We start from the raw sequence: 24861 nt of genomic DNA, 5'->3' as shown, positions 1-24861 counted from the left end.
ATATGAGCTGTGAGCTTTAGCCTATCCATTCACTATGGACCAATGTCATCACTGAGGATGTAGCCTATCCATTCTGTAGGGACTAGTGACATAATTGAGGAAGTAACCTATCCATTCACTAGGGACCAGTGACATCATTGAGGAAGTAGCCTATCTATTCACTAGGGACCAGTGACATCATTGAGGAAGTAGGCTATCAATTCACTAGAGACCAGTGACATCATTGAGGAGGTAACCTATCCATTCACTAGGGTCCAGTAAGAGCACTGAAGAAGTAGCCTATCCATTCACTGGGGTCCAGTGATATCACTGAAGAAGCAACCTATCTGTTCATTAGGGAGCAGTGACCCCAATGAGGAAGTATCCTATCTATTCATTGGAGACCTTGGGAACCTACGATATCACTGAGAATGCACCCCATTCCTTCATTAGATAACGGAGACATCATTGGGAATAAAGTGTACTAGAGGTCAGAACTAACTAATGGAATGCAGCCTATCCATAAAGACCTGTTACATACAGACAAGGGAAATGACTGAGAATACAGTTTATTAATTTATTAGATACTTGTGACACTAGAGAATACAGCATATCCATTCCCTACTAGATACTTGTGACATCACTAAGAATACAGTGAATGTACAATATATATGTAAAGCGCTGCGTAAAATGATGGTGTTATATAAGTACCTAAAATAAATAAAATACAGTCTATCACTTCCTCTAGAAACCAGTTACATCACTGAGAATGTAGCCTATCCATTCACTAGAGACCAGTGACATCACTAAGAATACAGCCTATTAATTCACTAAGATACTTGTATATTTGTGACATCAATGATATTATAGCCTAGCCTTTCGCTACAGACCAATAACATTACTGAGACTATAGCCTGTCCATTGAATAAATACCAGTGACATAAATGAATATACAGTTTATCCAATGACATTGATATGTTGCCTGCAGCATGATTTTATTTTTTAATTTCACATAATATAGCTTAAGTTTTCTCTATTATCATATAGTAATTTAATTCTACTTTTATATAATTAAAACTGCCTGACGAAGTAGTTAAATGAAAATAATAACAACAATTTAAAAGACTTTTAAGAACTAGCTGGAATTTTGATTGAAATATATATATATTGCCTCAATTAGAAATCTGGAACATTTCTCTACCGTCTAATGGTAATTATGTCTGTAAAAGGGAAAAAAAAGTACCTTCTGTAAAAGAAAAAAAAAAAAGAAAAAAACCCACAAAGCTCTGTTACTTAAGTGCTGCTTTTTAGCAACATTTAAAGGCTTGTAGCTTGTCATGTGTGAGCATGTAAAATTAATTTTCTTTTTTATCTCGCCTGGAAAGAAAAAAACTCCCAATAATACAAAGGACTGGGGTGGGGGGGATCTCGAGTGTTTATAGTTATTAACATTTAATAAAACATTCAATGCAAGAAAGTGGAAAATGGATTTTATTTGTGAAACTGGATTTTTTTTGGTTTAATGTGCTTTCATAGGGCAAATTAACCCTGTCACTTTCAGAAATTTTAACCATAGCGGAAACTGACAGTATTTTTTTTTGGCAGCTGTTGGGTTAACATAATTTTCTTGGGATAATAACAGTGTTTCTTAAGTGCCAATCCTACTGATTTCTTGGAAAACCAGCGAACCTTAAATGTGGCAATCAGTCTTCCTCTTCCCCAATACCCCCCCCCCCCCAAGATTTCTCACCACCCCCTCCCTTTTATTTTACATGGATTAAGTGTGATACAGTTACATCTCTTCTCAATATGCTTTTGTGTTTATTTTTTAGATTAAAAAAAAAAAGAGGAGTGTTTTACCGAGGGGGGAGATAAAGATGACATGTTCGTCTCTCATTGGGGTGGGAAGATAGCGAAGATGTTCATACGAAAATAAAAATCTGGACTGCACGGCGACGATGGCGTACACCCACTCGCACATCATGGCATCAAGACGACATCCGCCTAGTAGAGTCATAATCGAACTGGATGAGTACAGCTCAAACCCGACACAGGCATTCACATTCTATAATATTAACCAAGGACGTTTTCAACCACCACATGTGCAAATGTAAGTAAAAAAAACTGCTTGGGTTCAGTTCACCTTTAACCCATTTGTATTTTCTTTAGTTTTAATTTAGGCAATGGTCAAAAATAACAAAAAGTGCATTAAATACACACAAACATAAACTCAACGTACAAACACATATATATGCAATCACTTTATTTAAAAGTATACATTTGAACTGTACAACTTTTTTGGAGAAGCATTAAAAAAAGTTTAGACCATTGGCTTACTATTACTGTAATTGTTAGAGCAAATGCCCTGTACGTGCAGCTTTTCCGAAATGTAATTTGCACATGAATTACGTTTTTCAAGGGTGTCATTCCAAACTTTCTTCATAAATAAAATGTAGAAAAGATAATAGTAGGTCAAGAGTGGGTTCAGATATTAAAAATTGATTGGAAAAAAAATGTATGCTATGTTTCAAAAAGGAAAGAATTTTTGGTGTTAACATACATTACTTGACAATAGAAAGATATTTATTCAGTCAGTTATGAATATTTTTATGCATATCTTATATATTTTTATGAATATTTTAAAAATAATAGGCGATAGCTAGTAACTATTCAAATACTTGAGTTTCATATCTTTTAAATTAAAAAAATAATTTTTGCTTTGTTTTACATGGTTGTCTTTTGTGTGGCATACCTTGTTGTTTTTGTGGATTACTGCATGTGTTGCTATTAATTTGAAAAGGAAATGTGATTACATTCAAAAGACTTAATTGTACTTAATATCACCACGATCTTGGAAATATAGCATAACTATAAGCTCTTCTTCAGAAAAAAAATGGTAGAAAAACTGGTTTTTAATTGAACCATATGGAATAATAATTTAGAGAGAAATAAATGTGTGAATTACTGTTTATTTTCAGAGAGATTATGAAAGAAACTCATACTTTATGTTTACCACATCTCCCTATTTTATATTCATCTGTACAACTCTAATTTTTCCAAACCTGTGAGGCAGCAAAATGTGAATATGTAAAAATATTGTCTGACAAACTAACAAATTATTTTTATGGTGGTTTTGGACAATGTTTATTAGGAGCCATAAAAATGTCTGAAAGCACCAGTGATAAATAAGAAGCAGGAGTTATGTTTGTCTTGTAAGATAAAAAGCTAGAAGATGGTGTATATAAATACCAAATGAAAACAGTGAATTATATTAAAATGATATATGTACACTGGATACTGTTTATTTCTCTAAAGAAAGAGATAAATATATTAGCAAGCCATACATATATGGTTACAGTTAGCCTTTTAGGTTTCCCTGTATTAAGAAAACCAAGGAAGAATGTGTATCTTGGGTAAGGTGTTTGGAAATGGGTCGGGGGGGGGGGGGGGGGGGTTAAAGGGTGTAAAAAAATTACTACTTTTACTAAATTACAGTACCTACTGAAAAAAAGGTATTGTCTTGCTTTATCTTTGCACTATCAAGTATTTCTTCAGTTTTTTCAGGAATAACCCGAACATTACTGCATGAATGTAACTCTTACTTTTCAACAAAAAAAAGATGACATCAATTTTATAAGCTTTTATATAACTGTAAGCTGACTACTGTACATAAAAGTCTTCAAATCTATTGAACATTGTGTTCTATTGTACATTGAACATTGTACTTTATTGTATACATTTCATGAGGCAAGCAGTGATTTCAAGGACCACTTAAATTTGTATTTAAATGTTTTTTTTAGAAATCAGAAAAAAAACGTGCAAATGTTTTTTAAATGATAACGAGAAAGACTACAGTATTCACATTGGAATATTGAAAATACTGTCCGTTTTTCCATCCTTTCCTGAAATGCCAAAATTTTGTAGTATGTAGAAACAAAAATTGTTGCCCATTTCCGATGCAAAGTGGGATGCACTCTAGGCTACAGTATTAGGACTGCCAGTCAAGCAGGGGTCATTTAATCACAAAAAAAGTCCATGTAATTCATGTATTGTGTAGCTTTCCAGTGGCTAGATCAGCAGGGCTTTCACACTGCCTCTTAGTGGGAACTCATCCTCCTGACAGATAGGATGATAGGGGATGCAGTTAAACAGCTCATAATTACTTTCTAAAAGACCAAAAACATTTAAATGTAGTACAAAAAGGGTAGCACCAGGTGTGCATAAACAATATATAACACCCCCAAAAAACATGAAGTTTTGGTGCTTTGATTTAGGCACTGGAACGACTTGGCGAAGGATATGGTATAAACTGCTGCAGGCTAAGGTAAGTATTAGCCTATTAGTACAGGTGATACAGGGTTCATATATTCTATATTCACTTAAAGTGTTACTAAACCCACATCACTAAAATTAATCTGTATATGCAGGAAGACATGCTTGTTATAGCTTGTTATACTCACTGTGGAACCTAAGGGGTTAACCCTCCACATTGTGTAAAAAGACTGTTTAATCCTGTCTTCTGTGATCCTCTCCGTCTTCTTCTACTGTCCCCAATACATCTGCTGCACATGCTCAGTTTAGTGTGTATTGCTAGAGAGTCTTTGTTTCTTTGGGAGGGTGCATATGATTAGCACAGAGCCAATCAGTGCTGTCCAGATGAAGGGTTATTCAGTCTCATAGGACAGTCAGAGCAGAATGAAAACTCCTCCTACAAGCTATAACCAGTGCTCAGCTGGACACTGATAAAAGTCACAAGACTGCTCAATACTGCTGATGAGAAAAGGTATTTAGCCATTTATATTTACTAAAATAATTGCATTTCCATGTTGTGTGTACTGTGGGAGACCAGATACAGTGAATGCAGGGTCCAGGGTTTAGTAACACTTTAACTCATATTCTTCACTGTCACCTCATAGAGGGAATGATGAAAGTGTGTCTAGGACATTTAATGACCCCCTTATAGTGCCTCCTTATTCCTCTGGTGTTGAATCCACTGTGTTGGTGACCCGTCACCGTTCATGTAACAGTGCTTGGGAAAAGAGATTGGCTGCTAGGCATGGGCACTGTTCCAGACCAGCAAGTTTACAGGTTCAAAAAGCTGAAATCTGTTTCACCTACCTTACAAGTATGAAATTCTGAATTTAGGATTACCTACCCTGCACAATAACTGTCTGGAAAATAGATCAAGCTTTCTGCAGGTAGTATTTCTTTGAATAACAGTTACTCATTTGGACTGGACTGTAACTTTAACTATAGCAGAAAAAATTGCATTAATTGTATGAAATAATTAATTCATTATTAAAAAGACAGTAATCTCCATATTCAAGGCATATTCACAGGTAAACACAGGGGACATTACAAGTGTCCAGAAACCTCCTCCAATCTGAAATACACTATATAAGTGAAGCAGTCAACTGGCAATTTCCAGCAAGGCTGAAAATGTTTATTCTGTAAAGGAAATGTACAGTCCAGATCATTATAATTTATCCTATAATATTCATATCATGTACAAATATTTTAACTTGGAGATTTGGAGTCTTTGCATTTCAAACCCTGTACAATCCTCCAAAGATCTGGAATTAATTAGCACATTTTACAATATCTGTGTAAATCTGGATTTAGGGCAAGGTCATATACACCATATGGCCAAAAGTTTGTGGAAACCTGACTGTTACACCTATATGAGTTTGTTTGACATCCTAATCCAAAACTGTTGCCATTATTATAAAGTTGCCCCCCATCTTTTGGGCTATAACAGGCCTCACTCTTCTGGGAAGGCTTTCCACAAGATTTTGAAGTGTGAATGAGAAGACTTGGCTTACAATTATGAGTCCAGTTCATCTCAAAGTTGTTCAGTTGAGTTTGAGGTTCTATGTTGGTCATTCAAGTTCCTCCATACTAAAGTGATCCTACCATGTCTTTATGGAGTTGTTTTTTTGCACAAGGCCATGGTCATGTTGGAACGGTAAAGGACCACAAGTATGGAAGAGCACAATTGTCTAAAATGTCTTTGTATGCTATAATATTAACAGTACCCTTCACTGGCAACACATACTACAGGCCATAAAGGGTAGGTCTGATGGCCAGGTATTCACAAATATTAGGTTGATAGTGTATGTATGTTGCCGTTTCACATATTGAACATTATTTTCTTAGATGTCATTTAAATAAACAATTATCATAAAGCATACAAAATCTGGTGCAGCTCTGTATAGAAACCAATCAGCTTATAGTTTTTTTTGTCAAAGCGTAATTGAAAAAGCTGAAGCTAGAAGCTGATTGGCTACCACCATGCACAGCTGCAGGGCTGTTGTAATGAATGGGCAGCGCCCAGGGGCCCCAGGTGCATGAGGGCCCCATGATAATCTTTCATTATGTCATACTTGTCAACTGTTCCTGAATTGCCGGGACAGTCATGCTTTTCTCTAAGCTGTCCCAGGATGGCCCAGGCAGCGTCCCAGAACCTGTACTGTGCCCTCTTGTTCCTAGTGCCCTCCTGACTCCTCTGTGTACTGTGCCCTTCTGCTCCCCCCTCCAGTCTTGTGCCCTTTATGTAGATTAGTCTTCGATTTATGGCATTTTTCTTTCTTGATTAAAATACATTTTATTGACAGTACCAATAAATATATGTTTAATTCTATCAACTGTTTATACTTTAATTCTTGAGAGTAGGTGCATAAATTGGGGCAGGCTGGTAGGGGCCACAGTGCATTACTTTGCCCCGGGGCCCATGATGCGTTTAAGCCGTCTCTGCACAGCTGCACTGGATTTTGCACTTTTAGTAATTCAACCTCTATGTCTCATGAAGATAACTATAATTACAAGACAAATGACAAAGGCTTAGACCTATTACACAGCAGGGCTGCAGATACATATACAATATATCACCCAAGCTCTCACCTCATACGGAGTTATATCAAGCTCTTCATAGGTTTATATGGAAAAGGTTAATTTTCTCCAAGAAACAGTAATTAACCTTGCCATTGCAACAAGCCCTCTGATACTTGGGATTCACACTAATTAAAACCCATTGCTCTTTATGGTAACAGTAACAAGAGTATATTATCACCAATTAAATTCTAAATAGGAACACATCTTCATCAACCTCCTCTTGTTAAGTATAGGATTCGGCTATTATCCGCAAATTAACACTTTCGTTCTGCAAGAGGATAATTATTTTACTTAAAGGGGATGTCCCTTTTCTGTGTGTTTTATTAAATGTGAGCTCCTTAGAGTCAAGTGTTATATCCGAGGAAAGATAGCATATTCATATGTAAAGATTTTAACATTATGTAGATAAGAAATTATTTTGCACAAGGAACTTGATTGCTTAACATACTTATTTGCATTTTTTTAAATGTGCATCTGTAATTTTGTAGTGATCATAATTCTGTGAAGGGGGAGGGGATCATAGTGTACATGAAGGGTTTTTGCTGCAATACTAGACTAATTATAGGTTAGTGATGCCAGTGATCCCAGGAATATACAGATTTGGAGCCTTTTTTATTGTCAATGAAAGCTCATGTCTCTTTGCTCCTCAGACATGCCTGGTGGCTCCAAGACTAAATTGTCTATATTGTATGGTCTGCTTTGCTTTATTTTGGAAATAAGGCCTACTCTAGACCTGTGTGTCTGCAGCCTAGCTACTGGTTACCATGGCAACATGCAAACTTAGGTTGTGGGAAAGTTAGGTTTGACAGATGCAAGTTGTTGTTCTCAGCATCTCAGAGTGACAAAACAAAAGACAGTAAATGCCTAACAGCCTCCTATCCTTAGAACCATCACGGTAACATAAATATAGGTGGCAGGACTTACTGGTAATAGTGTCAGAGCTTAAAGTAATATTAAAGGCATTTTTTTTAAAATACCAAACATTATACTTACCTGCTCTGTGCAAAACCACTTCTCCTCTTCTTGGGTCCACCGACAGCAGTCCTGGCCCCTCTCTCCTGCAGTGTGTCCCAGAGCAAGCAGCTTGCTGTGGGGGCACCCGAGCAGGCTTGCTCCAGAGCCAGAAAAGAAGAGGAGTTTGTAGGGCACACTGGGAGACACTGGGTGTAGGCACTAGAGCAGCACTTCCAGGAGCAGAAGCAGACTCTGGGTAGGACAGAAGAGAACAAGAAGATGCTTATAAGTGCAGTACATCTACATGGAGCGCATGTCCCAGAATAGACATCAATGGTGGTCGGTGAAGCGTTTTGGAGCATGCGCAATCACTCTTTCATCCTTGATGAAGGAACGATTACGCATGCTACGAAACGCTTCACCGCCCACCATTGACGTCACTTCTGGGACGTGCATTCCATGCAGATGACATGCGTTCCATGCAGACCTGGTATTCCATGCTTTAGTCAATCAATAATTAAAATTTTAGGTGTGGAGTATGCCCAGGGCTCTACTTTAATACAAACATTTTTTATTAAGCCTTTTCCTTTAATGGCAAGTTCTGCCCATTTTGCTAGGTTGCTATAAGTGACTAAAAAGTAGAGTGTAGCCATGTAGCATGAGTGAAGCAGATAGAACAACAGTGTGCCATAGTGACAGTGTTGTGTTGTTACATTCGAGGACTTTATCTAAGAGTCTACCAGCTGTGCAGGGTGGACAATCTAATATCAAGTAGGTTGGAGTCATGATTAAGTGCTGAGATAGAGCAGAATGTGTTGACTTTTTGTCAGTCCCCACAGTGTCTTTCTGCCATGTTATGTGTGCCTATATATGAATAAACTGATCCTTTATAGAGTGCAGCTATCCGGATGTTTCTAGTTATAGTTATAGTTTCTAGTTGTTTCTGCATGCAGCATGATAAGCTGAGCTCGTGGATAGGGTGTGGTGGTAGGCCAACTTGGAGCTGGTTTATATACAAGGCCGGATCTAGGGGGTTGCTGTGGTGGGCTGAGGAAGAGGTGTGGATAGGGGGGATGCTGCTCGCAGAGGGAGAGGAGTGGATGGGGGATGGGGGAGAGGTGTGGATAAGGTCACAAGTGGGAGAGTTGTGGATAAGGTGTGCTGGACACAGGGGGGAGAGCTGTGGATAAGGGGTGCTGGACACAGGGGGGAGAGCTGTGGATAAGGGGTGCTGGACACAGGGGGGAGAGCTGTGGATAAGGGGTGCTGGACACAGTGGGGAGAGCTGTGGATAAGGGTGCTGGACACAGGGCAGAGAGCTGTAGATAAGGTGAGCTGGCACAAGAGGGAGAGCTGTGGATAAGGGGTGCTGGATGCAGGAGGAAGAGCTGTGGATAAGGGGTGCTGGGCACAAGAGGGAGAGCTGTGAATAAGGGGTGCTGGGCACAAGAGGGAGAGCTGTGAATAAGGGGTGCTGGGCACAAGAGGGAGAGCTGTGGATAAGGGGTGCTGGGCGCAGAAGGAAGAGCTGTGGATAAGGGGGTGCTGGGTGCAGGGCAGAGAGCTGTGGATAAGGGGGTGCTGGGCACAGGAGGCAGAGCTGTGGATAAGGGTGTTGGACACAGGAGGGAGAGCTGTAGATAAGGTGTGCTTGGCACAGGGGGGAGAGCTGTGGATAACGGCTGCTGGGCACAGGAGAGAGAGCTGTGGATAAGAGTGCTGGGCACAGGAGAGAGTGCTATGGATAAGGGGCGCTGGGCACACAAGGGAGAGCTGTGGATAAGGGTGCTGGGCACAGGAAGAAGAGCTGTGGATAAGGAGTGCTGGGCACAGGAGGGAGCTGTGGATAAGAGAGCTGGGCATAGGAGAGAGAGCAGTGGATAAGGGCTGCTGGGCACACGAGGGAGAGCTGTGGATAAGGTGTGCTTGGCACAGGAGGGAGAGCTGTGAATAAGAGGTGCTGGGCACAAGGTAGAGAGTTGTGGAAAAGGAGTACGGGGCACAGGAGGGAGGGATGTGGATAAGGGGTGCTGGGTGCAGGAGGGAGAGCTGTGAATAAGGGTGCTGGGTGCAGGAGGGAGAGCTGTGGATAAGGGGGTGCTGGGCACAGGGGAGAGAGCTGTGGATAAGGGGGTGCTGGGCACAAGAGGGAGAGCTGTGGATAAGGGGTGCTGGGCACAAGAGGGAGAGCTGTGGATAAGGGGTGCTGGGCACAAGAGGGAGAGCTGTGGATAAGGGGTGCTGGGCACAAGAGGGAGAGCTGTGGATAAGGGGTGCTGGGCACAAGAGGGAGAGCTGTGGATAAGGGGTGCTGGATCAGGAGGGAGAGCTATGGATAAGGGGTGCTGGATGCAGGAGGGAGAACTGTGGATAAGGGGTGCTGGATGCAGGAGGGAGAGCTGTGGATAAGGGGTGCTGGGCACAGGAGGGAGAGCTGTGGCTAAGGGGTGCTGGATGAAGGAGGGAAAGCTGTGGATAAGGGGTGCTGGATGAAGGAGGGAGAGCTGTGGATAAGGGGTGCTGGATAAAGGAGGGAGAGCTGTGGATAAGGAGGTGTTGGCATGGGGATGAGATTGGGTTTGGATAAGGGATTGCTGGGCATGGGGATGAGATGAAGTGTGGATAAGGGGGTGCTGGTTATGGAATGAGGTGTAGAGGTGAGCAGTGGAAGAGATGTGCAGAGGTAAGCAGTGGGTGGTTAATGTGAGGCTATATGTTATACAATCCTCACCACACTGTATGCTCGACGTGCAGCAATGTGTGTGCAAACAGAGTTCCACAATCAGCAATATATAATGTATGACACAGCTTAAAGAGTGTAATGGTCAGGAGTATGCAACACACAGTCTAGTGTAAAGAGAGCAGGGGTAAGAATTATATAATGTATAGCGTATCACACAGGATAATGGATGCAACGTACAACACAGCCTACGGACTTTAACTATCTATTCATCAGAGGTCCCTAGTTCCATGTATTAACTACAGTGCCTTGATAAACTATTCATACCCCTTGAAATTTTCCACATTTGTCATGTTACAAACAAAAATGTAAATGTATTTTATTGGGATTTTATGTGATAGACCAACACAAAGTGGCACATAATTGTGAAGTGGAAGGAAAATGATATATGGTTTTCAACATTTTTTACAAATAAATATCTGAAAAGTGTGGCGTGCGTTTGTATTCAGCCCCCTTTACTCTGATACTCCTAACTAAAATCTAGTTGAACCAATTGCCTTCAGAAGTCACCTAATTAGTAAATAGAGCCCACCTGTGTGTAATTTAATCTCAGTATAAATACAGCTGTTCTGTGAAGCCCTCAGAGGTTTGTTAGAGAACATTAGTGAACAAACATCATCGTGAAGGCCAAGGCACACCAGAGAGGTCAGGGATAAAGTTGTGGAGAAGTTTAAAGCAGGGTTAGGTTATAAAAAAATATCCCAAGCTTTGAACATCTCACAGAGCACTGTTCAATCCATCCTCTGAAAATGAAAAGAGTATGGCACAACTGCAAACCTACGAAGACATGGCCATCCACCTAAACTGATAAGCCGGGCAAGGAGAACATTAATCAGAGCAGCAGCCAAGAGGCCCATGGTAACTCTGGAGGAGCTGCAGAAATCCACAGCTCAGGTGGGAGAATCTGTCTACAGGGCAACTATTAGTCGTGCACTCCACAAATCTGGCCTTTATGGAAGAGTGGCAAGAAGAAAGCCATTGTTGAAAGAAAGCCATAAGAGGTCCTGTTTGCAGTTTGCAAGAAGTCATGACACAGGACACAGCAAACGTGGAAGAAGGTGCTCTGATCAGATGAGACCAAAATTGAACTTCATCAGGGACAGGGAAGGCGGTCAGAATTGATGGGAAGATCGATGGAGCCAGATACAGGGCAATCTTAGAAGAAAACCTGTGAGAGTCTACAAAAGACTTGAGACTGGGATGGAGGTTCACCTTCCAGCGGGACAACGACCCTAAACATACAGACAGACCTACAATGGAATGGTTTAGATCAAAGCATATTCATGTGTTAAAATGGCCTAGTCAAAGTCCAGACCTAAATCCAATTGAGAATCTGTGGCAAGACTTGAAAATTACTGTTCACAAACCCTCTCCATCCAATCTGATAGAGTTTGAGCTATTTTGCAAAGAAGAATGGGCAAAAAATGTCACTCTCTAGATGTGCAAAGCTGGTAGAGACATACCCAAAAAGACTTGTAGCTATAATTGCAGCAAAAGGTGGTTCTACAAAGTATTGACTCAAGGGGGGGGGGGGGGGAGGGGGTTAATTCAAATGCACGCCACAATTTTCACATATTTATTTGTAAAAAAATGTTGAAAACCATTTATCATTTTCCTTCCACTTCACAATTATGTGCCACTTTGTGTTGGTCTATCACATAAAATCCCAATTAAGTACATTTACGTTTTTGGTTGTATCATGACAAAATGTGAAAAATGTCAAGGGGTATGAATAGTTTTTCAAGGCACTGTAGTTAATACATGGGGCTAGTGACCTCTGATGAATAGATAGTTAAAGAGGAGCTCCAGTCATATTTGTAAAAATTAAAAGTCAGCACCTACAAAAACTATAGCTACTGACTTTTAATAAACAGCCACTCACCTGTCCCAGGATCCATCGCTGTGCTCAGCCCAGCGGTTGTCAGTTTGTCTCCTCAGCGCCGGCATCTTTACTATGGGCACCCGACTGTGACAGCTTGTGACCACTGGGCATGCACAAATTGTGTGGTGCACTGTGAGTGGTCCCACAGTCTGCTGGGATGTGTCACGTGTCCCCGAAGACTGCTTGAGGGAGGGGCGGAGGAGAACTTCCACTTCCGATCGCTTAGGCAGTCAGAGTGGAAGTGGGAACGGGTACCTGTCAAAATTGGGTAAGCACTCCGCTCCACCTCCCCAAAAGCTCCATTTCACAAACAGGAGCAAGGGAGGAGGCTTTAAAGCCAAACTTCCCCTTTTGGGTGGAGCTCAAAATTCCAGTGTAGAAGCATCAATGTCACAGATGGTCAGAAAAAATTATTGCACTCACAAACATTTCATGAACCACAAACCCATCGTAGTTGCAATAATTAATAGTATACAGGAGTTCAGAATTAGGAATGTTCTCAGGGTTGCTCTAGTTCGCACCATAATAAAAGCTGCCATACTACATTAAAGGAATCTGGGAATGTAATACAGTGACCCACCCAGAGCTGTGTAGCAGTGGCATATCTGCAAGCCATATTGATACAGCTTTATATTCATCAATAAATAATTTCATTTATATATTTTAATTCAACTAATTACGTACATTTGACTTATCAGCCTCTTGCAATCTTTAATAGAGCAGCTTGTAAATATGCTGACAAGGAACATGCTGATAGGAGGAAAAAGCAGAGTGAAAACAGGAACAACCAGATCACTTTCCTGCTGCTCCTTCACTCTCCACTCAGCAGGCTGGGGGTGGGGATAAGACACCACAGTACTTCTATAGTCTACTTTTACTTCTACAGTCTAATTTTAATAGAGAAAATGGTGTCACCTACTTGACCGTGCTATGTGGCAGGGCAATGTCACAGATATGAAAGGACAGAAATACAAATTCTTTGTGGCAACAGGGGAACAATCTCTGGTTAACAAAATAACCTCTGAGCAATAGTTAAAGCTCTATTTTTTGGCTATCAATCCTCAACTGTTACTAACTGTTACTAACAAGACACTGTTCACCCATCAAAACTGCATATAAATCCTTTCTCTGGAATGGGGCAAAATCAAATGGTTTAAGGTTATATTCTCTGCAGAGAACAAAAAAAATCAAAGCGAATGAGAAAAATATTGCATTATGGTGCTGATTTTCCTTTTTATCTATGACACTCAGTGCCAGGTAGTGGCAATAATAATTTTTAATATTAATAATTACATTATAAATTTTATTTAATGTATATGTAGCACTACCCCCAAGGAGTTGCTGAGTTTTGGGTCCCCCTATAGTCCTGCTAGGCAACACGCATTTCCTTCCACACAGACTTGCATCCAGGAGACAGAAACCAGTTTTTGAGCTTGTTTTTTTGGATTTAATTAGGGGAATTGAGCTTGGTTGGGGTAAAGGATGTATGGGAAACCCAAAAGGAACGACAACTGAGGACAATCTTCCTGGAACTATGTGTCTCTTTTAACAGCAAAAAAAGTATCTTCTGGAGAGCTAGCCAGCATCTCCTAGTGTACCACCTCAGACCCCAGATGAATCCTCTCCTCATTTAGCTGTACTGGGTGAATCCCTGGGCAGGGGATCCAGTGCCAGTAACTTTAAATATAAAACAGTGCTCCTTCCCCTTCCTGGCCCAGGGGGTGTAGGTCTATTCACTAAGTCCTCTGTCTGTGAACTGATGGATCGGTGGCTGCTCTCAGGACTTCCGCTGGGCCGCTCCTTCCCTGCTGCATAGATGGCCCTCACTCTGGGGACCAATAAGCTCTTGAGCTTTCCTCTTTTCCAGATCTTCTGCCAGTAGGTGAGCCCCTTCCATTCTGGGCCCCCTCCCAGGCTCCTAATCTCCAGCCTCTCCATTCATCTTCCACACCATCACTCCTGCTGCTAAGCAGGCTTCTCCACATTTAAAGGATGCCCTGGCCCAATGCCAAGCCTCCTGCTTGGGGATTGGGCAAGTTCCTCCAATTGTGCAGGCCAGCCCCTCCTCACCCCCACTCACTGCTTCTAGAATCCTCTCCAAGATTCTAGAGCAGGGGGAGGTATCAGGGAACTGGCCTGCAGAGCCTCTCAGCTCTGACCCAAATTCAACCCTGCTACCTATCACACCCAGGCTGCTACTCAGCGCTCCTAGCTAGAAATAAAATGCTAGCTCCCCCTGGCTATCTAGGGCGCTACATATAATTAAATGTAATTGTTAATTAAATTAAATATATGTAAATATGTAATTGTAATATTATGTACAGTGCTCAGCATAAATGAATACACCCCAACAGATTTGTCAGAAAACCTTTCCTTTCCTTTTAGAATTAACATTTTCTATGGGACGCTATACTACAAAATACTCCCACAAATGCGGGCCATTGATTGCAAACAAGATTTGTTAATTTACACACACAAAAAAGTAATTTTTCTAACAAATTCATTCAAGACCAGGTTGCAAAAATGAATACACCCCAATGAAAGTCTTAGGAGCAAAATGAAAATTTAGACAACAAAATACTAATTAACAAGAATTCAACTACAGGTGAGTCTAATTATTTATTAAACAGGTGTCCAGCAGACAGTTGATTATAAAAGGGCGTTACTTAACAAAGAATGGCGCCACATGAAAGAGAAATATCACAAGGCCTGAGAAAGAAAATAATTTATTTACACAAGAAAGGTGAAGGCTACAAGAAGATCAGCAAAGCTTTACTTATCAGTTAGAATACTGTAGCAAAAGTGATACAAACATTTCACAAAGATGGAACTGCAACCATCTCACAGAGACGTCCCAGCCATGCACAAAAGTTAACACCTCAACAGGAGCGTCTTCTGATGAGAAGGGTTGACGAAAATCGCCATGCAAGTTCCCTGCAGTTAGCTAAAGAAGTAGAAAGCCAAACTGGGGTGATTGTTTCCCATGACACAATACGGCGTACACTGCAGAGGAATGGCATCCATAGGTGTCGTCTACAAAGGCAGCCTCTCCTAAAGCCCATGCGCAAAAAGCCCACCTAGAATTTGCCAGGGTCCATGCTGCAAAAGAAGAAGCCTACTGGGACACTGTACTTTGGAGTGAGGAGACCAAGATAAACGTTTTTGGAACTGATGGCTTCAAAACTGTATGGTGTCGCAAAGGTGAGGAGTACAAATAAAAACTATTGGTGCCTACAGTGAAACATGGTGGTGGCAGTGCCCTTCTGTGGGGCTGCATGAGTGCTGCTGGTGACAAGGAGCTGCATTTCATTGATGGTATCATGAATTCACAGATTTCCTTCTCTATATTGAGAGAGAAGATGCTACCATCATCCCTTGGTTGTAGTACTGTTAAATATCGTGACACTTATATTATTTAAGTGTCTGTCTTTAGGCGTTTGAGGCAAAGTGTTCTAGTGCCAGGCTGATTTAAAACAGTGTGACTTTTATTTAATTCACACTTGGCATCAAAAATGAATACAAAAGATAAAATAAAATACAGAGTAAAATATAACAAAAGTTGTAGATTATGGAAAAAGAAATAAGCTTTGGAGAAATGTCTAATCTCTTGCCTGTTCTATGACAAGTGTTTCAGTCTTGGCAAGGAATACAACAGGTGTATCAAGGTTTTGCAGGCCTTAAATATGTCAGTGCGTGTCAGCTGTATAATGTCTTGATGTATGAGTGTGAGTGAGTGTATGTGTCTCTCTATCTCTAAGGCACATCTTATATATATTTTACCAGACCAACCCACTAAACAGTTATTTCCTAATTCAGTGTGAGCTAAATGAGTAAACCCTTTTTTGTACTTCTTCTAAACTTATACTCTTAGTGTCCATATATGTAAGCCTTCTAAACGTATATTCTTAGTGTGACGTTATTTTCAAACCTCTTAGACGACAGAAATACATGATACTGTAATATAATATACAATGGCTTCACATATCTTTAGCAAGGGACAATGTTCACATAAATCCAACATATATCCAACAATAATTGATACTAAACTTATCACACACTATTCCTAACTAATAAATTGATTATAAATAATTATCCAACTAACTATATTATAGATTAGACATGATTTTCTTAATAAAAGACATATCCTTTCTTTGTTCTACTACATATCAATATCTTTTTGACATTCCAGTTTCTATTCTTAAGAGAAGCTTATGACCTGCTGACCTCTTAGACATGAATATACCATGGTTCATCTTTAACACCTGTTTTCCAAAGCTTCATACACACGCTAAGTTAAAATTACTTCTCAATGACTTTGCTGTCATTTTGAAAGATATGAAAAGATACAGACGTCTGTTTTATGATGAATTAATTTCTACAAGTACACTTTTCCAGTATGACAATGATCCAAAACACACATCTAAGGCCACTGTTGCATTTCTGAAGAACAGGGTGAAAGTGATTCAGTGGCCAAGTATGTCTCCTGATCTGAACCCAATCAAACACCTATGGGAAATTCTGAAGAGACAAGTTGAGCATCACTGTCCATCCAGCATCCAGGCTCTGAAAGAGGTTGCTCTTGAAGAATGGAAGAAGATTGATTTTACAATATGTCATCAACTTATTCATTCCATGCCTAGAAGCCTTGGTGCTGTCCTTACAAGTCATAGAGGTCATACAAAATACAAGTTGTAGTAGTTTTTGTTGTGGGGTGTATTCATTTTTGCATCAACTAATTTGAGTAAAGATGAAGATTTTGCAATCTAAGTTATATTATTAACCTTACTTTCATGTGATGAGCTAAACAAATGTTCTATAAAACTCAGTTTTGTCAAAATTTTGAAAATTGTTCTTGTGTTCATTGAGATATTGATTAAAATCTTACTTTTCAAATGGGGTGTACCCATTTATGCTGAGCACTGTATATAAAATGTAATTATAAATAATAATAATCATATTATTTTCCCTTTCACACTGTTTTATTTTTTTCAATGAATAACTTTCAATCTGCAGAAAATACAGCCTGAAAATATTTGACTTTGCCTCATTCACACAGAATGAATTTACATGCAGTTTCGATGGACAAATAGCTTTGGGAAGTTTTTCAATAAATACATCCCTAAAAGTCTGGTTATGTAACAAATCTGACTATACCTGAACTCTAATAAGAACACGCAGAGAGAAATATTCTGAAAACAATCCCTTAAAAATAAATCAGCAGGAATTTTGCGCAGATCCACAATAAAACTGACACCAATTTAAACTTTAGCAAGTAACATCTCAACTCCATGCTCCCTGCCTGCACAGACTGCTGAACGCTGCACTTTAAAAATATGTTAAACTTCACCATTGTCAGACTACAAAGGAAAGCGTTCGCCTGACAAGGCGCACATTCCCCTGTGACGCTTCCCTGCTGCTCTGCGAATCTATTGCCTGCGGTCCCAGAGGAGCTAATTATTACCAATGTATATCTATTGTATAAAATAGTGGAGGCAGTGACAGACATGAGAGAAGGTGGCAGCGATGGGAAAATCTGCTTTGCCATGCCTTTTATTTTTCTAATAATTTGTTTCAGCTTTTGAGAAGTGTATATTCCTGTAGATGAGATGTCTCTGTCGATTGCTGTATAATGATTGGACAGGCACCTGTGGCTTTCCAGAGCTACAAGTCCCCACATGCTGTGGGATTGGAGACTTTTCTGTAACAATATAAAGGCAACAATAAATGTGAAGATTAGGTCTCCGGACTGTACTTGGTCTTGATCTAATCCTTGTATTAGCAGGGCCCTTACCGTGTTGCTTTTAAAAAAAGTCTCTGACCCTTTCCAAAAAACGCAGTGGCTGAAAAACGCATAGTTGTGAACGTGTCTCATAGGAAACCATGTTAAGTGGACAGTAATGTGTTTCTGCAAAATGCTCTAAAAAACGCATAGATGTGAACCAGGCAAAATTCTCTCGTTCAGCCCTGTAGGTCCAATGAGAGAAATCTGTTGATTCCCACATCCATGCATAGATATTCCCTGCTGGTTATTGTATTCTGACAGCTAGCACCATTGGCTGTCAGAATACCTGAACAGTGACTGCATGTAACCGGATGCAACCACTGCTAAACCAACCATTTCCCATTTGGGTCCTTCCATTTTCAGATCAAGGGATGTTGGGCAGGAGGGGCCGACAGGGCTGACCACAGCGTGAAATGTGTAGATTTGTCTCTGTGGGTACAGATCAGGGCATGGTAATCAAGTGAACAACTGATCAGACTGATTAGAGTGTGTATGTTTATTCACTATTAGGGAAGACTGTGGAGACTAAGGATCATCCATTAAATGTGCTTGTTCTAGAAACATTATAATAGAGATCTTTAACTAAAAGTGTAAAAAATAAACCCAAAATCTATTTTGTGTTTGTTTTGCCATTATGCTCTACTGTATACAGTTTTTGAAGGAAATAATTTTTGATAAATATTTTACAATATTTCTAACCAGGAGATCCTGCCAGTATTGACACGTCCTGTTGAAGGCTGACAACACTAAGCCATTGCCTTGCACTTAGCAGCAGCATGCCATGTACACTCCTTTAGTTGGGCCATTGAATTGCCTATCAGGTCTGTACATACATTCATGGCCAAAAATATTGGCACCCCTGCATTTCTGTCAGATAATGTACCACTTTGCCCAGAAAATTGTTGCAATTACAGATGTTTAGGCATTTTCATGTTTATTTCTTTTGTTTGTATTGATATGACACAAAAAAGTGGAGAAACAAAAAACCAAATCTGGCACATTCCACGCAAAACCCCAAAGATGGACTAGACAAAATTATTGGCACCTTCTGAAAATTGTAACAAATAATTGCATTCCACGTTTGTGATGCTCCTGTAATCTGTAATTAAACTCACTTGTATCAGTTAACATGTGCTGACAATATAGACATCACTTTGGCAACCAGTTAAAGTGGTGGAAAATTGACTCAACCTTTCTGTTGTGTGTCTCTGTGAACATTGAGAAGAGAAATAGCAGCAAAAAATTCTCTGAGGATTTCAGAACAAAAATTATGGAAAAGCATGGACAATCTCAAGGTTACAAGTCCATCTCCACAGATCTTAATGTTTCTGCATCCACTGTGTGCTCGAATGGTGGGTAAAGCTCGATCAACCTCGATCAACTTCCAGACAAATTCAAGCTGACCTTCAGGCACAGGGTACAACTGTGTCAACTCACGCTATACATTGCAATCTGAATGAAACGGGACTCTATGGTAGGAGACCCAGGAGGACCCACTGCTGACACAGAAACATAAAAAAGACAGATTGGAGTTTGCCAAAACTTACCTGAGGAAGACAAAATCCTTTTGGGAGAATGTGCTGTGGACAGCTTTTTGGAAAAGCCCACCAATCTACTGTTTTCAGAAGAAACAATGAGGCCTTTAACCACTTCCAGTCCGGACACTTTTACCCCCTTCCTGTCCAGGCCAATTTTCAGCTTTCAGTGCTATCATACTTTGAATGACAATTGCGCGGTCATGCAACACTGTACCCATATGAATTTTTTAGCATTTTTTGAGACAGATAAAGCTTTATTTTGGTGGTATTTATTCATCACTGGGATTTTTTATTTTTTTTTTGCTATGTAAATGAAAAAGTCCAAAAATTGTGAAAAAAAGTGTTTTTCTTATACAATTTTGCAAATAAATAGTATTTCATTATAAATCTTGGCCAAAATGTATTCCATTATCTTTTTAGTAAAAAAAAAATAACCCAAATTAGTTTATAACCAAAAATTATAATTTTTTAACAGTTTTTTTTATATTATTATTATTTATGGGTTTTTTTTTTACATACTGTCACCCTAGCAGTACATAGTCACCATGGTGACACTGTACTACTTGTAGGGGTGATGAAGATTTTTTTTTTTTTTTTTTTTACACTGATTGCTTTTACACACATAAAGGCTGTAAAAGCAATAATTTCTCCTTCTCTCTAGCTGCATTCTTGCAGCCATTGATAACTAATGTGTGAGCTGTGATTGGTCACAGCTTGTCACATGGTACAAGGCTGTTGTGAATAGCCTTGTACCATGTGACCTCTGTGATCATTCACAGATTTCACACGTAGTAAGCAATCATGTCAGAAGTGACATCTTGCTTACTACTCTGCATGTGCTCACTGATTGGCCAATCAGTGATCACATGATCGGGTCCCATCTGACGATCGGTGTTCCACTGTGTTCAGGGGACACAGCGGGCATCGGATCGTGGTGCTGCGCGCTCCCAGGGAGCTCGCACAAGCAGGGTGCGGGGAGGCCGTTTATAAGTGGCCACCTGACCCTGCACTGCCACCGTCCGGCCGTTTATATACAATGGCCGGACGGGAGGTGGTTAAAGAAAAGAATTAAGTCCCTACAGTCAAACATGGTGGAAGTTCACTGATGTTTTAGGGTTGCTTTGCTGCTTCAGGCACTGAATGTCTTGACCATGTGCATGGCATTATGAAATCTGAACACTGCCAAAGAATTCTGGGGTGCAATGTAAGGCCCAGTGTCAGAAATGTGGGTCTCCCTCAGAGGTCATGGGTCTTACAGCAGGACAATAACTCAAAGCACACGTCAAAAAGCACCCAGAAATGGTTTCAGACAAAACGCTGAAGAGTACTGAACTGGCCAGCAACTAGTCCAGATCTCAGACTAGAGAAATCTAAAACAGCAGTTGGGAAAAGGAAACCCTTCAAATCTGAGAGACCTGGAGTAGCTAGCGAAAGAAGAGTGCTCCAGAATTCCAGTAAAGAGGCTTAAGAAACTCATTGATGGTTACAGGAAGCAATTCATTTCAGTTATTTTTTCCACTGGGAGTGTTGCCAAATATTAAATTCAGGGTGCAAATAATTTTGTCCAGTCCATTTTTGGGGTTCTGCAATGAATGTATCAGATTTGGCTTTTTGTTTCATACCAATACAAACAAAAGAAATAAGCATGAGACTGCCTAAACATTTATAATTGCAACAATTTTTCTGGGCAAAGTGGTGCATTATCTGATAGAAATGCAGAGGTGTCAATATTTTTGGCTATGAATGTACCTTCTGCCTCCACTGCCAACCAAGGAAGCACCAATGCCAGTAATGGATCAACAGGCACTCAAAAATAAACAAAAACTGCTGTGTTAATGCAAGAGTTAGGGATAGACTACATATTACATATATGTAATTTTTCAATTCTTTCATAGTTCCAACATAAGTCTCTTTCTCTTGAGACAAAGAAAGTTGCTGTGAATGCTTCAGTCATCCTAGCAATCTTAGGGCTGGTTCACCAGATGCTTTCCAGTGAATTTTTAATATGTATCTGGAACGCATGTACAGTAATTGCCATGTATTTCAATCGCCCTAAATTATACCAGTGCAGGCAGTTCCAGTGCTTTAAATAAAAGTACAACCTGCTGAAGTTTTTTTTCACCTGAAACATGTCAAAATGCATGTAAACGCACTGGAACGCATACAAGAATCCATTATCCTAAGATTTTTCTAGTGTCAAAATAAAAAAAAATAGGAACGAAAAAGCACAGGAATGCATTGCAAATGTGTCATAAGCGCACATGCAAAAATGCATCCAGAATGATGATGGTATGAACCAGCCCTTAAAATTTGTGTAAAACCTTGTCACTGTCACTTTTGCTGGACAACCTGGCTTACATATAAATGTGCTGAAAAAAAAAAACTAAATACGTGTAGCGCTCACCACCAAAGGAGCCGTTGGAATTAACGGACACTTCTGTCCTTACTTCAGTGATGAACCATATATATATTGGATCCACAGCACACCAGTGCACCTTGTGGGAAGTTTCATAACAGGTTTAATAAGACAGGTAAAACTCTGCAAATTAACTTGGAAAATAGCAGTTAAATGCACTGAATACACAAACCTTCTAGAATTGGCACAATGACATCAATAAACACAATATTCATGTATATATGTATATACCGGCAGGGGCGGACTGACAACCCATGGGGCCCCTGGGCAATAGGGGATCATGGGGCCCCTGTGTCCTTGCCCAAACTCAAAAAAGCCTATGAAAAAGGTACCAGGGGCATCTCATGGGGCCCCCTACTGACCCCGGGCCCTCGGGCAGTGCCCGAGTTTCCAAATGGTCAGTCCGCCCCTGTATACCAGTATAGCTATAAATCAGAATTAACCCCCTGCAACTACAGCAGCAATATGTCCCCAGCTAAACTGACATCTCTTTAGGCTCAGTCCCAGATTCACTTGTATACTGTAGGATTGTAACACTGTGTGAGCCTATGTGTTGCACAGGCCTGTGCTAGTGAATCGGCGGAGCGCTCTTAAGGACTGACATGTCACTGGTTAGCAGTTGCTCACCACATCCAAGAAAAACAGTCTCTAGGGGTTAACTCCTTGAAGGGATGATGATTTCTCTCTCTCTGACTAGTGTTTCCTGTTGTCAGGTGCCTCACCTGGGATGGTCACACGCCTCCTCTGCGATTTCCAACACTCTGACCTCTCTCTGCGGTGGGAGATGTCGTTGCTGTCAGTAACTGCCATCTCTGGTGACTGGTACCAATGATCACAGTTGCTGCTGACTTCAGCTGCTGTAGATAACCGTTGTCCTTAGCAACTGCTGCCGATCTGGAAACAGTGTCAGTGTACTTCAACAGTAGGGGCTGCAGACTAGCTCCCACATGTCCTCTGCAAAGGCACACATGGCTCACCTCCTTGCAAAGCATCTTGGTCCTGTAGTTCTGTGCAGTATAAAGTTACATTGTCTGCCTCTGTAATGAAACTGCAACTCCCACAAACACTCCAGTACTGCTGAGAGCTGAGCCAATCAAACCCTTTCTGACAACATGCAGACTTAAAAGCTAAACAGCAATGGCCCCACTACTGATGATGAAGTTCTCACAGGTATTCTGACATCTTCACTCAGGGGCAGTAGGTGGTTTTGATGCCAGGTCTTTAAGGGCCCTGTCTTGCCATCAGGCCGGATTTGGTGTACAGGCAGGCTAGGGAGCTGCCTGCAAATAACCTCCTTTGGGGAGTCTGCTGATAGCAAAAGTTCTGGGTGACCCCTCTCCAAATCTTTCAAAGTCAGGCAACAGAGAGGATTCTCTGTTTGATACTTCCTCAAGTCTTTATTGGAAAGGGCAGGCAGTCCCTCATCCCGCACTTGGGATAGGTCACAGTAGAGCTTTGGGACTCCAACCATGGTTGCTCCAAGGGTTTCAGCCCCCGTTGCTCCTCTTCCTCAGTACTCAATCCCTTGACACAAAACCTGAACGCCTTCTGTCATCAGTTTAATCCACTCTTCCTTAGCAGAGCATCAGCATCTCTATTTCCAACTCCAGGTCGGTACTTCAAGCTGAAACGGAAACTGGAAAGTGCTGCAACCTCTGCTGTTCTGGAAACAGTGCCAGTGTACTTCAACAGTAGGGGCTGCAGACTAGCTCCCACATGTCCTCTGCAAAGGCACACATGGCTCACCTCCTTGCAAAGCATCCTGGTCCTGTAGCCCTGTGAAGTATAAAGTTACATTGTCTGCCTCTATAATGAAACTGCAACTCCCACAAACACTCCAATACTGCTGAGAGCTGGGCCAATCAAGCCCTTTCTGACAACATGCAGTCTTAAAAGGGAAACAGCAATGGCCCCGCTACACACAATAAAAAATAAACAAAGGTGAGTGAAGAAAAATGAAATTCATATATTGAATAATACTATACATCATACTGAATCAATATATGTCTTAACTGCATAAAATCACCAAAATGCAAGACTTTCCATGAAATTGGGCCTTTAGGTTCATTCTGGAAATTGGCAGACACATTTAAGAGTGATGTAGTGAGCCCTATTGGCAATGTTTGGATATGCGATAACTATCAGAGAGTTAGCAATAACTTTTAGGCTATTGGCTACCTGGCTCCTGGGATTTAGCCTGGCTTTGGAGAGTCTACAGGTCTGACTACTAAAAAAGCAGGCAGAGCCTTTGAACACCTTTTTATCTCCTTTCCCTTTTATACAGAGATAGATGTATCTAGGGTAATAAAGCGGCATCCTCCACAATTTAAATCTCTTGAAAAGGAAATGCCAATAGCTGCCAATAAAATATGCAAAACAGGCTTTCTCACTTCACAAGGTAGAAGATGTTCTGTACTGGAGTTATTTTAATCTGTCACATCGAGGGAGTCTACAGAAGGATTTCAGCTTGAAACAAATATTAATAGCAGACTGAGGCGGCTTGCATGTATTTGTGGCTCCTTTTATCACAGCTGCCAATAATGGCGTGGCATTTCTAGGGACTAAGGGCCTAGATATCATATTGGACCTCATTCAACATGCCTTTAGGGCACATTAGAATCAGGTTTTGCTCAGTTTTATTTTAGGATATTTTGGTGTTGACAGATTTAGAAACTGATG

The 24861-nt window shown here is 40.6% G+C and overlaps 1 protein-coding gene across 1 annotated transcript in view; it reads left to right on the top strand.

The window, feature by feature from the left end:
* The window catches only part of MPPED1 (metallophosphoesterase domain containing 1), a 97701-nt gene that overhangs the window by 23391 nt on the left and 49449 nt on the right, over positions 1 to 24861 (top strand). Inside the window, exon 2 of the mRNA XM_089680805.1 lies at positions 1812 to 2089. Coding sequence (XP_089536931.1) covers positions 1938 to 2089 — 152 coding nt within the window. The 5' untranslated portion in view covers positions 1812 to 1937. The remainder of the gene's footprint in view (positions 1 to 1811; positions 2090 to 24861) is intronic.

The sequence above is a fragment of the Staurois parvus genome, unplaced genomic scaffold (assembly GCF_062004578.1).
Source record: "Staurois parvus isolate SC_StPar_1 unplaced genomic scaffold, SC_StPar_1.0 ptg000249l, whole genome shotgun sequence".
Classification (NCBI taxonomy): domain Eukaryota; kingdom Metazoa; phylum Chordata; class Amphibia; order Anura; family Ranidae; genus Staurois; species Staurois parvus.
The sequence above is the reverse complement of the archived record's forward strand: the minus strand, read 5'-3'. Positions and strand labels throughout refer to the sequence as shown.